At 37.6% G+C, this 17,189-nt stretch overlaps 2 protein-coding genes across 3 annotated transcripts; one reads left to right on the top strand and one right to left on the bottom strand.

Moving 5' to 3' along the window:
• Positions 1-894: 894 nt before the first annotated feature.
• On the bottom strand, positions 895-7,128 carry LOC101156321 (fatty acid desaturase 2). Of its 2 annotated transcripts, none has more exons than XM_023955761.1 (13): positions 6,754-7,128; positions 6,233-6,524; positions 4,969-5,079; positions 4,679-4,876; positions 4,488-4,589; positions 4,302-4,427; positions 4,163-4,223; positions 4,010-4,086; positions 3,781-3,878; positions 3,455-3,551; positions 2,611-2,690; positions 1,570-1,695; positions 895-1,462 (listed from the first exon to the last, which is right to left on the bottom strand). In XM_023955761.1, the coding sequence occupies exons 2-13, from the start codon at positions 6,440-6,442 to the stop codon at positions 1,411-1,413; spliced, it is 1,338 nt and encodes a 445-aa protein (XP_023811529.1). In that variant the 5' UTR covers positions 6,443-6,524; positions 6,754-7,128; the 3' UTR covers positions 895-1,410. The 2 variants fall into 2 exon arrangements, with proteins under 2 accessions (XP_023811529.1, XP_020559662.2); XM_020704003.2 differs by having other exon boundaries at positions 6,233-6,505; positions 6,754-7,127.
• A 5,497-nt stretch (positions 7,129-12,625) lies between these two features.
• On the top strand, positions 12,626-14,779 carry lrrc10b (leucine rich repeat containing 10B). Its single transcript, XM_004069982.4, has 2 exons — positions 12,626-13,024; positions 13,142-14,779. Exon 2 carries the CDS (start codon positions 13,320-13,322, stop codon positions 14,535-14,537), a length of 1,218 nt encoding a protein of 405 aa, XP_004070030.1. The 5' UTR covers positions 12,626-13,024; positions 13,142-13,319; the 3' UTR covers positions 14,538-14,779.
• The last annotated feature ends 2,410 nt before the right edge of the window (positions 14,780-17,189 follow it).

Raw genomic sequence — 17,189 nt, 5'->3', positions numbered from 1 at the left:
GACCCAGAATTCCCTTTTTTTTTTTAAATGTAGCAATAGGTCACTGTTGCTAGGCAACTCTTAATTGAAATTCTGTCTTAGTCCATCTTAGGTTAAACAGACAGCCAACAAACGTTTTGGTTTCAAACAGAAACCAAATAGATAGTTTTTGCAAAAAGATTTGTCAATTTTCTGTATTAACAAAGATAAATGGCTTTAAGGGGGACACAACAAAGTTAAACTGCTTTTATGACTTCTGCAATTATTTGAAAACACGCTAATGCATATTTTTACACCTTTTTTTTCAATGCATCATCATTAGTTTTGCATGCAATGTGTCAAATTGCACTGAAACGTTCTGATACAATTTTTTTTTCACATGCATCTAAGAATGTAGAGTTTGTTTATTAACAAAAACTGTAAATATAAAGAAAGAGAAAATATTGTTTGTGTGTTGAGTGCATCGCTGGATTGATTCTTTATATTTAACAGTACAGAAAAACAGTCAGTTTTGGTGTCCCTGGCTGCAGAGAAGTAGGCCAAAGTTCATACATTCTTTGGAGAATTGGTATCCAAATTTCTTCTTTTCCTTTCAGCTTTTCCCTTTAAGGGGTCGCCACAGTGAATCAGCTTCTTCCATATTCTCTAACATATAACCAGCTCTAACGAAATATGCAAACTGGAAAACAAAATTAGGCTTTATTTTTAATAAGCTTTGATGGTATTTTACAAATATTGTCAAATATAAAAAAGAAACCGTTTGCAATAAGGAATGTTCTGAAAATACTTTTTATTTACTTATTATTTTTGACTTAATCAGTCTTTCATAGCTGATTATAAGATTATAAAGACATTTATCAGGAACTTTTAAAAATTACATTAAAGGAAATAAACAAATACTCGACATAAACTCAATTCAAGTCTCAAAATAGTTTTTTTTATTACAGCAAACATCTGACAGTACAGAATAATTGTACTCTGTAGGGGTTCACTAGAAGGAGCTTTACAGTAATAAACTTTAAAGGTTAAACTTGAGAAATTCTAAAATAATGAACAAGTTCATTTCACCTTTTTACTAATCCAACTGTTGTTTGCGACTTAATCAATATTATTACAATTGTAAACATTTACAAAATGTTTCTAATTCAATTTAATGCAGTATTTTTTGTTTGTTTAAAAAAATTAAACTTAACACATGTTTCATGCAAACAATTTCAACCAATTCACAGTTTTAAAAGTTTTCTTTATTTTACCAATACCTACTCAGAAAATTCATATCAAAAACCCAGATCCAGTCCATAACAAAACTAAAGACTTTATAATTTAAACTCCATTGAAAACAAAGTATGAATCCAAACTGTTGAACTGGATCCACACAAATACAATCTTTTTTAAAATGCAAACAGATGTTTCATTCGATTTTCTTTTCGATTATTTGTGTAGGTATGCATCGAGCCAGAGCTCTCCCGAAGTCTTCAGAGACCTGAACAGAAGTGAGACAAAATGCAGAAATAAACATTAGTTGACAGCTTAAAATCTGGTCAGACCAAACATTTAATGTGCTGAGTGTCGAACCACTTTTCTTCCTACCTGACAACGTCCACCATGCCTTGCCATAAAGACTTCATCTGGTATGGAATACCATATTTCTTACACAGAACACGGACGTGTGGGGCAATCAGGTGGTAGTTGTGGCGGGGCATCGTAGGAAACAAACTGGAAGAAGTAAAAACAGACACAAGGTTTCCATGCAGCATGTTAACCTGATGCATTTTTAATGATATCAACTAGCGGCAGTGTTTACAGTTGTCAGCCTCAGGTAACTTGATGACCCCATTTGTCTTTGGAGGAGGGTTTAAACAGTTACTCTAATCATGTTTTCAGTACAGACACATTATTTAGCATAGCTTCAGAAATAAAGCTTTTCTAAGACATTACACTGACTATGATGCTTATTATGAAAGCAATTCAACTCCTGCATGGCTTTGTTCAATGCAAAAAAAAAAGTTTTTTGTTTTGTTGGACAAACTGATCGGCTAACCTATAATTATGTGGCTGTTAATTCTTTTCTTGTGAGTAATGTAGAGTATAGGTACAGAGCATAAACTACTACTCAGAAAGAGATATTAGTAGATGCAACAGTTTTGACTTAAAAAATCATATCAGTGAATTTTTGCTATAATGTATTTACCTTTTTGACAAATATTTGGTGACATGATACAGACTAAAACTTTAGTTTAGTGCCGTATAGTAACCCATTTAAGGTTATAAAACTATAGAAAGTAAACATGAAAATGAGTAAATATCATAAATGAAGCAACATTAGCATATTTATATCAACTTAATTTGAAGTTCCATGAAATTGTTGATTGTTTAGTGCATGTTCCTTTAACTAATTACGACACTTTTATGAAAGTTTCATTTTTTGGGAAGAAATTAAAAAGTTTTACCAAAAAGACAAACTTTTTGTTTTTTATAGTTTGGCAAAACTTTTATGCAAGTTTTGTTTCTGACTTTTTTGCATCTATAAAATAGATGAGTTTTTTTTTAAAGCCCCCTTTCATTGTTTTGTGTTTGAACATATAGTGGATGTTGTCTTGGTAATTTCTGAGACTGCAATGTTTTACTTACTGGTGTTCAATTTGAAAATTGAGGTGTCCACTGAACCAGTCATTGAAGAAGGACTGTTCAATGTTACAAGTGGACTGCAACTGTAACAGAAGAGAAGGCAGGTAAATGAATCGATCATTTATGTTTTCTTTACAGCTGTTCAACTTCATCCATTAAAGGGAAAATTCTAATGCAGTTTTTCTCACGTTGATCAATGACCTCACTGCGTTTTCTCATTTGAACGAAGGTGTATCTTAAATACATTAAACGAGCAAAAAAAAAAAAACAGTTCTGAGGGAACTCCTTCAATTTACAAAATGCACTCATGTGTACAGAAGAATCAGAGCAAAAATATCTAAACCTAAATAATAAGTTTTTTAGAAAAAACAGCTTTAGGAAAAGCTTAATATATATGTATATATATATATATATATATATATATATATATATATATATATATATATATATATATATATATATATATATATATATATACAGTACAGACCAAATGTTTGGACCCAAAAGCTTTAAAAGCACCTCAGATTAGAGACCAGGTCAATGGCACACAGAGTACTAGCAGCTGACACATCTCTACAATGAATCTACCATGTTCATAGTCATGAAAATAAAGAAAACTCTTTGAATGAGAAGGTCTGTACTGCATATATATATTTATATATATATACAAATATCACTTTTTACTTTTCATGTTTCAAAGGGGAAGGTTTTGATAAACACAAGTTATCTGAGTTTAGTCATTTGTTTTGTCTGTTCTGGTTGGTCGAAAACCAATTAACTTTTGCCCATTATTTAGAATCCTGTAGATTATCAACTCTGACACCCTAATTTCTGCCAAACATGCTACCTGCATCGTCACCCAATCCTGGTGCTTCTCGTTCTCAATCTCCATTGGCAGATGGTTCATCTGAGTCACCCACACAAACCAGTGGCTCTCCAAAAACCTGTGATGGGACACAGGATTTACTAAACATGCTGTAAAAGTAAATGATTTAAAAAAAATGTAAAAAGGAAAGCAATTATTTCAGTATTAAAAAGCAGTTTTAAATAGATCAGTAACATTAGCCTGTGGGTAACAGCGTATCTTTGAGTGTTTTTATTTTTTTGGGTTGAAAATGGCCAAAAATCAGGACTCATTTAATGATTTCAGCAATACTTTCCCTCTACGATTACCTGACAAAGGTGAGGAGGGCAAAAGAGCCAAACACACCATACAGGGGTATATAACTACAGAAGAAGCGAAGGTAGTAGGATAAAGACCAAACCAGATCCTGGAAAAGAGAAAGTCATTCAACATCTTAGTTTGTCATAAAATATTGTGTATCCATCAAATCCTTATAAACAAAAAAACAACTTCCTGTCTAAGATTGTCCTGCACTTCCAAAAAAAGGTTGTCTCTTACCACCCAGTGACGATGGTGAACCATGGTCTTCATAATCTGCATGTGGAAGTAAACTGGAATGAGCAGAGGTGGACCCACTGAAAACAAAACACAAACTGATTACAAATGCTCTCCTTTTGCTCCTTTATTTATGTTGACATCACTTCAACTTACAAAGAAAAAAATACTGGTGTTGGAGGTTGTAGGGCATGCGTTTAATCTTTTTAACTCCGTACTGTAACAGAGATACGCAGAGTAAAGTTAGCAGTTAGGATCAATGTATATTTTGAGGGGATTCGTGGATTACTCTTGCCTCCACTGGTTGAGTGTTTCCGAGTACAAAGATGTCCAGCATATTGACATCAGGGTCCTTCCTGAAGATGTTGGGTTTTGCGTGATGCTGAAAATGTCGGTGATTCCACCAGCTGGCAGAAGCTCCCTGTCAGAAAACAGTAGTTAAAGAATGTTGTAAAAGTCTTAAATGGTTTGTAAAAGTTACCTTTAAATGTCCAATGACAAACTTGTGCACCAGATGATTCCATTTGGACTTTCTAAAGACAGAAAGGTGACCAAAGTCATGCTGCAACCACCCAGCCTGTGACTAGAAAGAAACAGATGTATATATTGTTTTAATAATAAATAATATTCTTTAACAGCAGTTACATTAACAGATAACTATGCTCTAAATACCTGAGCAGTGGCCAAAATGATTGAGCATAAAAATGTCATTGTCCATCCAGTCCCACATATCCAGACAATTAGCCACGCAAGGGCCTCCAGCAGTAAGATGTGACCCAAATGGAGGCAGAAGAACAAAGGCTTGGTCTTGAACAAACCTTCCTTCTCTGCCTGAACTCTTAAATTCTCAAAATCCTGTATGATGGAAGCCTGGGAGCAACAACAAAAAAAAAAGTCATGAAGTCTGTACTTAAAAAAATGAACACAATCTTTAGTGGAGAAGTGAATCTATAGAGACTCACATTTTTGTTTCTGTCTTGGCTGGGCTCTGTTGGTGCCAACTCTCCAATCAGCAGAGGCTTCAGAAACTTTTGCACAAACTTTAGATCAGGGTGAAAAGCCGTGAATGCCTCCTGGGTAAGAAAAGTAAATATTTAAGATGGTAATTTATACAGCATTTGATCAACTTGTATTTAATTTAAATACTTCAGATAGTTATAAAACAATTTTTTGGTAAAATAATGTGATACATTATTCATAAGATCCTATTTGAATATTTATAGTATATTATATATTCTCTGTTGTGTTATTTGTTGGATTACCTTCCATAGCATACTATATCACAAAATATTGGTTGGAAAACAATTTTTAATTTTTAGATTGGTTGTGATTATGGCCTCAGAGAAAAAAGTGACAGTTCTGCTGTGATTCACATCAAGAGCCTCTGCTGTTCCAAAAACAAAAAATTGTAAAAAGAGTGAGTGACTCAGGGTTAACCCGCTGGAATCTAGCACCCACCAGCAATAAACTGCATCGACAGCTTGAGTCTCAGACCGAATGCTCCGTGGCAAAATTTTGAACGCCTCATGCCTGAATGTACAATGAGCAACATGAATGTGAACCTCGTGTCGTCATGTTCTGGCAAAGATCAGGCAGAGAAATGTGATCCTCCATAGTCAGGAAGCATTCTCTAATGTCTCTTTGAGAAAGGAGAACTGCCACCGGACTTAACAAGAGGTGCTGACCTCAATTTCCATGTGATTGTGCCCAAATAAAAAACAAGAACAAAAAAAAATCCCTATTTAACTATAAATCGATTTGTGCTCGTAGGTAGTAACACATTATAATAATGTTAAATGTTGCTTTGCTCACGTTTCCGAATAAATTTCTGTCCACACCCTTTTTATAAACCTTTTAAAGAGAATGGCAAAAAATCAAAGCAATTAAGTTTGACTGGTCAGTGTTCTTTAGAGATATCTGCCAGTACTGCATAGGATGATGTGTCACAGAGAAGAAGTTGGTCAAAGGTCAGAGTTTACTATAGGTCAATTACAATAAAAATACTACTGCTCAAACATTGTGAATAATAGAGCCACATTAATAAATAAACACATATCTATCAGCTGTCTGAAAATGCAAAAGAAATAATATTAGCTCTGTTATTGATGACAGCTGAGGTAGACACTGGACTCTCATTGGTATAAGAGGATGCCTAAAATCCTCTTTCCATGAACAGAAAATACGTTTTTATACAACAAAACCCTAAAAAAAAATGTGCATAATTACCGTGGCATCTTCTCCAGCATAGTGACTGATGACACGAGACCCTCCTGGGTGTCTTTTGACCCATTGAGTGATGTTATAAACCTTTCGATTGATTACCAGCCATTGATCGGTCCTGCTGCTGTGCTTCTGCACCTCCTCCCAGGTGAAAACACCTGAATCTCTGCCGCTGCCAGGCTCCACGCTCCCAGACAGTTGGCCTCCACCTCCCATCCTCTCTGCTGCTGCTTCTGACTTAAACCAGCTAACGGAACAGTCTGCTAGAAAGCTTCACACCTGGATGCAAAGAGACGGTCTTCATAAAGAATGCAGAGAGCAGCACAAGCAACAGGAGAGGTTATTCAAATAGACATATTTATCAATAAGTGATGATGAAATCACACAAGATTATGTTAGAAATAAATATTATGACCTGGGAAGAACAGCAAGAAATTGTTCTTTTGAAATAAAAGAAAGAAGAAAAACAAAAACAAAAAACGTGCAATTTTTTTCTACAGTCAAAACCGTTTAGGTTTCTAACTTACAAAACCCAGATCCTGGCTGTTGTCTCCAGGCTCCAGTCGCATCAGCAGACTCCGTTCAATGCAGATTCGTTCAAATAGCCTGGCAAGCATCATATAAACCATCCTCTCATTGTCCTCCCTGATAGGAGGGGTTCTCTCTCCTTCACCATCACCGGCAGGGCGAACTTCGAGCAGATCATTCGAGACTTCCTGGCCAATCGGAGCGTAGCGGTCCTACAGTTTGGACCGGTGGTCACATGTGCCACATAGGTGGAGGGAGGATGTGAATGTTTGTGGGGCCGTTACGGAAATCAACGCGGAAATGACTTATCTGGAGGACGTGGTGTCACCTATGGACCCGATCCTGGAGTTCTGATCGTTTCCACGAAAATGCTAAATGGATGCATTTGTGCGTGGGCAGATCAGCAGCGGCGACCTGCTGTGCATGTCGCGCATCCTCCAGCAGATGGCGCAAATGAGTTCCTTTTCTCAAACATCAAATACCTGATGAAAATAGTTTTTTTGGTGTTTTTAACAAGTTCTTGTGGCATTTTGGTCAGAATGGAGGACATATATAAAGAAAATTAAGATTACAATTGTATTTCTGAGTATTTTCTTTTCTATTAAATCGTTGTGGATCGGGAGCAGACGGAAAAATGTGTTTGAAAAATCTTGTAACAGTGACCAATGGGCTTTACAGTCAGGGGACCACAGGTTTCCTGCTCTGCTCCATTCAAATTGTAGACAAATAGATCCATGCACATCTTCGTTTTCCTCATTCGAGCTGACATATGGCTCAAAACTGTACGGCTGGATAACTCCAGTATTACTTGCCATTTTTGTTGCACCTGTAATGTTAGGTTGGAGTTGTGAGGGGCTGAAAATTAGCAGGAGACAAAAAGATGGGTGATGGGAATTGGGGGGAGGCTTACTGCCAACAGTCCTGCCCACAACTCAGAGGCAAAATTCTACTAAAGTCTTGCTGCTCTGCAGAAACTACTATCTAGAAAATGACAGGTTTTTGGATTTTGTCTAAAAATGGCATAATCATAATTAAAAGACCACTGGGGATGATTTTAAATGCATCAACAGATGTTGACGTAGTGGGACTTTAATTCATTTTTTTTTCTTTGCAGCAATTAAGAAAATTAATAAAGTGATGTTGTTATGTTGTATAGTCTGGACTCAGCACCAGCCAAGACACACATGCAGGTATTTGAGGAATGCAAATACGCCACAGCGAGTTTACCGCAGCCTGAATGCAAAGAATGCAAAACAAAATCATAAAATCACAAGAGAAAAACCTCAGGTCACTGATGTCAGATGTCTCACCACAGAGTCAGCGACAAATGAGAACATCATCTCTGTCCTGAAATGACCACAGCTGATCATCTCCTCAAACACCTCCGAGGTCCCAGATTTAGAAAACCAATTCATCCCACATTTTTGTGACTTTCAGATGAAATATTAGAAACAGTTAAAGTGTCGATTACTATTAAAGCTAATAGATTTGCAGGGTTTTATTGAGGTGTCTGTCCGTTCCCTTTTTACAGGTCATTCGGGTCATTTGAGTGAGATGCACGATGTGCAAATCAGCTGTTTTGGTCCTCTGCATTTCAAAGATGATTATCTTCAACGGAGCCTGTCCCCCTGTTTGTCCATTTCTGCTGCCATTGCTCATCAGGCTGACAGAGGCGAAGCTCATCTGACCTCGCAGCATTTCCATGCTTTACAGCATTCGGGAGCCCAACTGCAACTGTCTTTAGGTATAAGTCAGGAATGAAAACTGATTTTCATGAGAAGTAAATAAAAAATGGCCTGTTTCTCATCTACATTTAAGAAATGGGTGTTTTTTTTAATATTATATTTACAGGGTAAAAATTCTCATTTTTCTCATTTAGAAAAATACAGCTTCAGTGAATATAATAACCTAACCCATGTCTAACTTTAATAACAAGTAAACAAATAGTTCTAAACATACTTAAGTAAAATAAGTACCTGTATTGTGATAGTAAAAAATTAAACTCATCAAGAGGTAAAGCTTTTGAAACTGAGAAATTGAAATTCTGAGTCTATATTGTGGACATTTATGGTCTTCCAGGAAACCTCCATTCTTTTTCAGATACAGGAGGTCTATCAGTGCTGTCAGCAGAAAGGGCAGGCTACAGGCTGAACAAATCACAAATCTATGACAAGGTCACAAAGAGACTAACTACTCACAGCTGCCGATGCAACTCAACCTGTTAGTCACTTTAAGTGCAATTTGGAATCAGCAGCTATGCCAAAAGAACATGATACGTCTGCACAGAATGGAACTTGTCATGCAGGACTTGAAACTGGATCTTTAGGTTGTAGTGAGACAATAGTGGCCACCAGAACACCATGTAGTTCCAGGGAATATGTATTTTCTTTTAAACACAATTTTTGTGTTTTACCTGTAATAAATCTAAAAAGGATACATTTGATCTTAGTTTGACGTTGATTCTTACACCTTTTGCCTCCGTTTCCTTTTTTAGGTTTAAAAATAGCATGTATGTGTGTCAATGTAGACAGAAAAAATACACACAACAATGAAAGAAAATTGGGAATTAATTTGACTTGGAGAAATGTGTGAACTGTCTCGTTTTGACTGCTGTTTCTTACCACGTACACTGAAGTCGATTTTTCCAAAATAATTACAGAGTTCATTTTAATTGGTATAAATAGATGAGCCACGAGTAAAGAGCAATGAGAAAGTGAAATAATTAACACAGTGTTTAAATCAATAGAAATCTAATGTAGTTATTATAACTATTGTTTTTCAACAAGAATACTGATCATTTTTTGCAACAAAGGGTTTCTAAGAGGGCAAATGTCTTTCTACTTTTGAGTTGGTATTTTTGTTTTTCACACAAAACTAAAAATGCCGTGAACTTCTGACAAAAACAAAAAAAACAAATGCAGCCATGAAAACACTGCAGTGCTGAACAGCTTTAAAAAGAGAAGCAAGAGGACAGAGGGGAAACAAACAGATCACTGAGAAGCTGCATTCCTCCTATTCTGAAGAATAAAAAAGAAATTGTAGTAGAGGCTAGTAATAAAAAGAGGATTTCAGAATTATGAAAGGGTGGTAAAAGAGGCAGCTGTAAAAGTGTTGGAGGCATAAAGATACAGGGACGAATACATACTGAAAAATGAATGTGGGTGACAACGAAAATGATTAAGTGTTTTGGAATTAAAGTTGATTAATACAAAAAAAAGGACTCCTCTTGTTCATCCAAAGCACTTTACGCAATATTCATGCCGTGTGTGCAATATTCATTCTATGTGTGGAATACCCACTCATATGTGCAATATTCACCCCACTCTAACTGTACAGTATTTATGTCTTATATAGCTCCTTATCCTTTATTTTATTTTATTCTACCTTTTTATATTGTTGGAAAAGAGTTGCTGGAAAAAATTTCATTGTGCACTGCAGAATGATAATAAAAGATTCTGATTCTGATTCTGATTGGCATGCTCAAAAGACATGTATTTTATGATTAAATCACTGCTGTGGTCCACACCACAGCATCAGCTGTTATTAATAATTTACCATCCAAAGGAATATCAATATGTTCAAATTTCTTATCAACAAACTTCTAAGTAGCTAGCTAAGTAATCAAAGGACTTTCAGACAGGGGCATTTATTTCATGGATTATTATTTTTTATGTACACCTTTTGTAGCTGGTTAGATCTTAACAGGATTTAATAAACATGAATTAAAAAAACTATCCATAGTTTTAGTTGTGTACTGCAGACAACAAATGTTGTTAGAAATGTCAGGAATGTTCAATAACGCAATTGCTAAAGGTGACCTCATACATTTTATGAAATTATTTTTCAGACTTTTATCATCCGTCTGAAACTCCAAAAAAAGCATTGTCAGATCTGAAGAGGTATCAAAAATAGGAATTCTCATTATTTACAGTTATAGGTGCACAGTTCTTTTCAAACTGTGTTTTGTGACAGTTTGAAAAAAACTGACAGACAGACACCTCGATAAAACCCTGCATAGTAATCGATACTTTAACTGCTTCTAATATTTCATCTGAAAGTCACAAAAATGTGGGATGAATTGGTTTTCTAAATCTGGGACCTCGGAGGTGTTTGAGGAGATGATCAGCTGTGGTCATTTCAGGACAGAGATGATGTTCTCATTTGTCGCTGACTCTGTGGTGAGACATCTGACATCAGTGACCTGAGGTTTTTCTCTTGTGATTTTATGATTTTGTGACATTCACACTTGATCACTTTCCAACTGTTGTTTCTAATTGCCATGTTTGGTAAGCAAAGTAAACACTTTTTCATTTGATTGTAGCTAAGATGGACATTTAAATGGGAAGTCATACTTTTTTCAACAGAATCTTGTTTTTCCTTCTTCATTTTGTACTCTGTACTGAAAGAGTCATTTCCCACAGTAAAATAAGTGTACATCACTAATCATGTATTTAAGAATCACATTATATATTTGTCTTGTTATCCCTAAGCTTTAGAAATCTCCTTTATTCGCTCGTACTTCCACAAAATATTCTCATAAACTTAAAATTATCTTATCACAGAGCTGTGGGGTTTTGTACTGATTCTAAATCATTACTGCTGACTGTGTTTGTTCTAAAAGGTTGTATAATTTATTAACGTTATGCTCTTATTTATAGGGCAATTTCTAAACTACTTTTACTTTATTTGTTTAATTTCATGACCCAGTGGGAGCTTAGAGGTCTATGCCCACGGTTCCCGTGACCTATTCCTACTTGCTATTTCCAGGGTCAGCACAACCATAGAAAAAAAAAGCATCTGTATGAGATGATTGCTCTGCAAAGAATCTGCTGTGACAACTATAAAATTATTTATACCTCAAGAATAAATCTCAAAGAGAATATCTTAAGCAATTTTGTGCAAGACAAATCTATAAAATGGACATATACAGACTGAAAGCTGTCATAAGATTTGAACTTGCATTTTTTCAAATCACACAAAAAATCTGGTGGTTGGAGCCAGGGATAACCTCTTAAACAAGCTTAGCTGTTTTATTTTTCAAATACTTATGAAATAATCACAATTGATACCCAGAATGGTATCAAAGCAAAACTGGATCTCAGGTCTTTTAGAAAACTCTCCACATTTCCAAACTACTAAACTTAAAGGAGTTGGAGGATTCACTGCAGCAGCCCTAAAGGGAGAGGCCAGAGGCAAAGAAGCGGATTTTCAAATGCTGCTAAATGTAACACACTAACAAAATGTATTAGTCATAAGGGCAGTTTTCTATTTTTTACCAAAAATTTAGTTGAATCACACATTGAACCTGTTCAAGTCTAACATGTTTACTATTTCGGCCCTGCATCATCTGTGCGCAACCACTACCTTTAGACTAGAGTGTGTGTGTGTGTGGGGGGGGGGGGGGGGGGGTATTTATGCTTGTTTATTGCAGATTGGTTCACTGTTGTACAATCAAGTCATTGGTGAGCATTGGCAGAAGAGCTTCTCAAAGAAGAAGTAACAAGGACAGAGTTATGCTTATTTGTTGGTAATAAATACCTGGTTTTTTGCAACATTATACAAACAAATTATTTTAAAATGTTTAATTTCCTGGATTCTTTTTTCATCTGTCTCTTACAGTTGAAGTGAATCTATGATGTGGTGAACATTACAGACATCTCTTTTCTACAACTTGCAAAAATGGTGACAATTAGCTTTTTTTTGCCTCATTATAATAAACTATAAATGCAATGATGCAGCAGATTTATTTAAAAAAAACTCAATGGTAACCTAGGATTCTTAAGATGAACAGGGTGACGACAAAGTTTACTTTCTTTTCACGTTGCGTCTCTTCCACGCGCCAGAGCGCGCTCGTGCGCTCTGGCCATGTGACGTGCGTGTCCCTTTGCTCCGGTTACGAGGATGGGACGCATCAGGCGGATGAAAACCTTCGGGCTGATGGCGGAAAAGCGGCCAAAATATGAGGGGCAGAGTCCATCAGTCAACAGTGCAATTTTCCGACGAGCAACTCCTTTTGGATTAGAACTGCGCGAGACCTCGTCTTCTGATGCCTCATGCTGTATTAACTTCTATTAACTTTTCGTTCCCTGTCCTTTCCCTCAGCCCCGCACACATCACTGGGTTTACCCACAGACAACAGAGGGCGAGGACGGGGAGCTGTGACATGACAGTTTTGTTTCCTAAGGTGACACTTTTTCTACTTTTTGGTCTGGATGGATCATGTGATACTGTAACTTCAAAGCATTTTTTTAAACTTAAAGAAAGTCAAAGGTAAGCATTGTTAAACTAATTTAAAGCACTTTTTGTGTTTTCTGTTTTGTTTTGTTTTTTTAGTACAGTTTAAGCTATCATAATTGTTCTTACTTCCATGTTTGTTTTTTTGAACAGTAACGAAACTGATGAAGATGATTGCAGGACTCTTGATTGGTGTGGAGCTCAACATTTGCAGTTTCTGGGCTCAGCTGCAAAGCAGCATTGGCTGTCAGGCTGAGGGTTAACTTAGAAGCAGCTTCATCAAATGACTCTGCCCTGACTCATCTCAGAGTCAGGGACTGCTTGGCACAGCATGGGCAACTCCTCCAGGAAGGATGAGGGCGAAGAGGAGGAAGACGGGGCTGTTGATGGTGAGGAAGCAGACAGGAAGAAAAAAGAAGAGGAGGAGGAAAAGGATGACGTTGAGCTCCCACTTGGGGTGGAGGAGTTGTTGGAGAGTGGGGATCCCGTACTTGACTTGAGCTACCGTAAATTTAAGCGCTTACCTTTGCGTGTTTATGATCTGCTGTACTTAGAGAAACTTTACGTTTGTGGGAATAGTCTACGTACTTTGCCAGAGAGAATCACCCAGCTGCAGGATCTGCGGATACTTGCCCTCGACTTTAACAAGATTGAAGACGTCCCTTTGCCGGTGTGTCAGCTCACCAACCTCACCCGTCTCTACCTGGGCAGCAATCGACTAATGAGCCTTCCCCCTGAGGTGAAGAACCTGCAGAATCTCAGATGCTTGTGGATGGAGAGTAACTACTTCCAGATGTTTCCAAAGGAGCTCTATGATCTGCCCCATCTCAAGTCTCTGCAAATGGGAGACAACCGGCTAAAAGCGCTGCCTTCTGACCTGTGTCGCATGGAGGCTTTGACAGGATTGTGGCTGTATGGAAATCGCTTTGAAACCTTCCCAACTGTCCTGCTACGTATGGAGGGCTTGGAGATCCTGGACATGGACCGTAACAAACTCACAGAATTGCCCAGCCTGAAGCGCCTTAAGTCCCTGCACCTATTCTCCTACGACCACAACCCAATCACTGCACCTCCTAAAGTAGGAGAGGAGGTGATTGTGGTCGGTGAAGGAGCAGCAGAGTTCATGGAGATCCGTGAGGCCAGGAAGGAGAGACGAAAGGCTGCAGAGGAAGAGGCAGAGGCAGAAGCTCAGGCTGAAGCTGAGGCTGAGGAGGAGCCAGTCATTCATGGCATCTTGAAAAACAGCAACTCAAAAGCAGCATTGAACGGAGCTGTGGTGACCATTGAAGATACAGATGTGAAGGAGGAAGAGCAGGGAATCAGCTCAAAGCCTCCAGCCACAGACTTTGACGGAACTAATCTGGAATATGACGAAGAGATGGTTGAATATGAGACGGAGGAGCTGATATGTGAAGGAGAGGGATTAGATTATGAAGGAGAGGGGCTGGAGTACGAGAGGGCAGATTTAGACTATGAGTATGAGGAAGAGGAGGAGGAGGAGGAGGAGGAGGAGCAGCAGGATCGAGGAAGGCAGGATGAAGGGGCATGAGAACTCCATCAAACAGCTGTGCAATCTGCAGGCAGATAGACATGGATGATGGGGAATTGGCGCGGCACTCTCCAACTTTTTGCTGCTAATTTAGTTTATAGTGAAAAGATATGTGCTTTATGCTTGTGCGAACCTGTGACATCTCACTCAACATCCAGATCAGGTAGCATGCGTGCGCAGTGGGAATGATTATTTTACCTTAGAGTGGTTATTTTCCGTTATTAAATTTCTGGCTGAATGAATCCGTCTCATTACTTTGTCAGAAAACATTTAGTAAACAAGCAAATGCTGTTTACTTAACTGTCACACAAGTATTGCCACATAATAGGGGTTCTGGGGTGTGCACCTGATAACACGTTGACATATTTTATTACAGAAAAACAGTAGATGATGAACATTAGAGTATTTGTCTTCAAATCATGAAATATTTAGGGAAAGTTAAACATAAACCCCTTTAGCCCCCGTCTGTGTTTGTGCAGATGGGTTTGTGGGTATCAGTGCCAAGTTGGAGCGTGAGACATGCGGGATCATCAGAGGACAAATAGCAGGGGTGCCTCACCATAAAAGGTAAGTCGCATGGGAAGATTCAAACAGGAAATGGACATAGAAAAAAAACCCTGCAGGAATATATTCACTGCCCGCCGCAGGTCAGAAATTTAGCCTTCGCCACCACTCTTCTTCTTGTCAACATGAAACAGGCCTGCTCCTTGTTCTCATCTCGTCTCTCTTAATTCCTGTGAGCCTCCGGTGTAATCCAATACTCTCTGTCTCCTGTCTTATCCCCACATCTCATTGAAAGAGTGAAATATTTATGTCAGTGCTAGAATATTCATGCTTGTACTTCTGTGACAGTTTGCAGCTGGAGCTAACACGAGAAAAAAGTCCTCTGTAAGTTCTAAAACAGAAAAAAACAAACTTCCATATATCTTTCATATTTTTGAACCAGTGCAATCAATATCAGACAAAGTATATCTCAATAAATGAAGCAAAATAGTCAAATTCATTTATATGTAAAAATGTATTGTATTTTGATGAAACTTTGGCTATCACAGTAGCTTTGCACTGTTGCATCTTTAGAGCGCATCCATGTCAATTAAATCCAGGCTTAAAAACTGATCATTTTCACAACTTTATAGTTGTTTAATTTGAAAATACTAGAAAAAGTTCTTAATTTATGAGGGAATAAAATCCCCAATTTACAAAAGAACAAAACGGAAGACAAATTTTGGAAAGAAAGGTGGAATATTTTACACTAAAACTTAGGGAAAATATAAAAAAAAGGGTAAATTGTAGTACAATGTTCTAGTTTTGAAAAACACTTGGCCGAAAAAAAGAAAAAAAAGAATATAGTGATCAATAAGAGGAAAAATTATGTGGTGCTCCCTTTAAAGAGCAATTGAGTTGGTCCACAGTAATGCTTGGCTGTGGAGCTGGGGGTAAAACTGGTCTTGTCTGCTCATCCCACAGCTGTAGGTGGCAAACCTGCTGCACATTCTTCAGACATCCACATGGATCTGTGCCGGAGTGCTAACAGTCTGGGTGCTAACATTTTCCATATGTTAGCAGCTGCAACAATCTACAAATACAGTGTTTTTGTTTTATTGTTTTGTTTTTTGCATACTGAACTTTACTGGCTGAGAGGGACATTAATAAACACAAAGGAAAAATAATAACCTAGCAAACTATCTTAGTTTTGTCATTACTTTAAAAACTAACATCAAAAAGTGAAATCATAGGTTGATCAAAATCATTCTTTTGATCTTAAACATGAGTAGTCCAAATTGTAGAAATTGCATATTTATGTATACTTTTCCCATGTGACAATAGCTGTTTTGTAACTATTCCACTAAATGAATGTATTTTTCACTCGTTCCATCAGGGCTGAGAATCAATCTCCCAAAATACTTGTGTGAGTAATCCAAAAAAAAAGAAAGATTTATGTAAGGCAATGTTTTTTGGAGTGTTTTGAGCTGACCAGGTGGGTGTTTAGTCTTTAAGGCCACAGCTTAGCAGTAGGGGAGTCTAACTACCAGCTCCATCCACAGAAATTGAATATATTATACAACTACAAAAACTAGCACCTGAAAATTCAATTTTCTTCTTTTAATGCAATGCTTTTCACTTAGTAAATGAGTAAAGGGGGCCCAAAAAGCTAGGTTGGACGTGTTGTCTCTGAACACACAACATGTCCATCCTTGAGGCAGATGGACCACAGCAGCAGAGGACCAGCAGGAGGCTGGTTTTTCCAATAGAAGATTGGAAAAAGGTTGTCTGGTCTGATGAGTCTCCATTTCTGCTGTGACATTCGGATGGTAGGGTCACAATTTGGCAACAACATGAAAAGCATGGATCCATCCTGCCTAGTATCAATGGTTCAGACTGGTGGTTGTGGTGTGGGGGATATTTTATTGATACACTTTGGGCCCCTTAGTACCAGTAGAGCATGGTTCCAACGCCACAGCCTACCTGAGTGTCGTTGCTGACCATGTCCATCCCTTTCTGACCACAGTGTACCATTTTCTGATGGCAACTTCCAGCAGGATAAGACGCCATGTCATAAAGCTGGAATCATCTCAGACTGGTTTCTTGAACATGATAATGAGTTCACTGGACTCAAATGGCCTTCATAGTTACCAGATCTCAACCCAATAG

The sequence above is a fragment of the Oryzias latipes genome, chromosome 6 (genome assembly GCF_002234675.1).
Source record: "Oryzias latipes chromosome 6, ASM223467v1".
In the NCBI taxonomy this organism is placed as follows: Eukaryota; Metazoa; Chordata; class Actinopteri; order Beloniformes; family Adrianichthyidae; genus Oryzias; species Oryzias latipes.
This window is presented reverse-complemented; position numbering and strand designations above follow the sequence as displayed.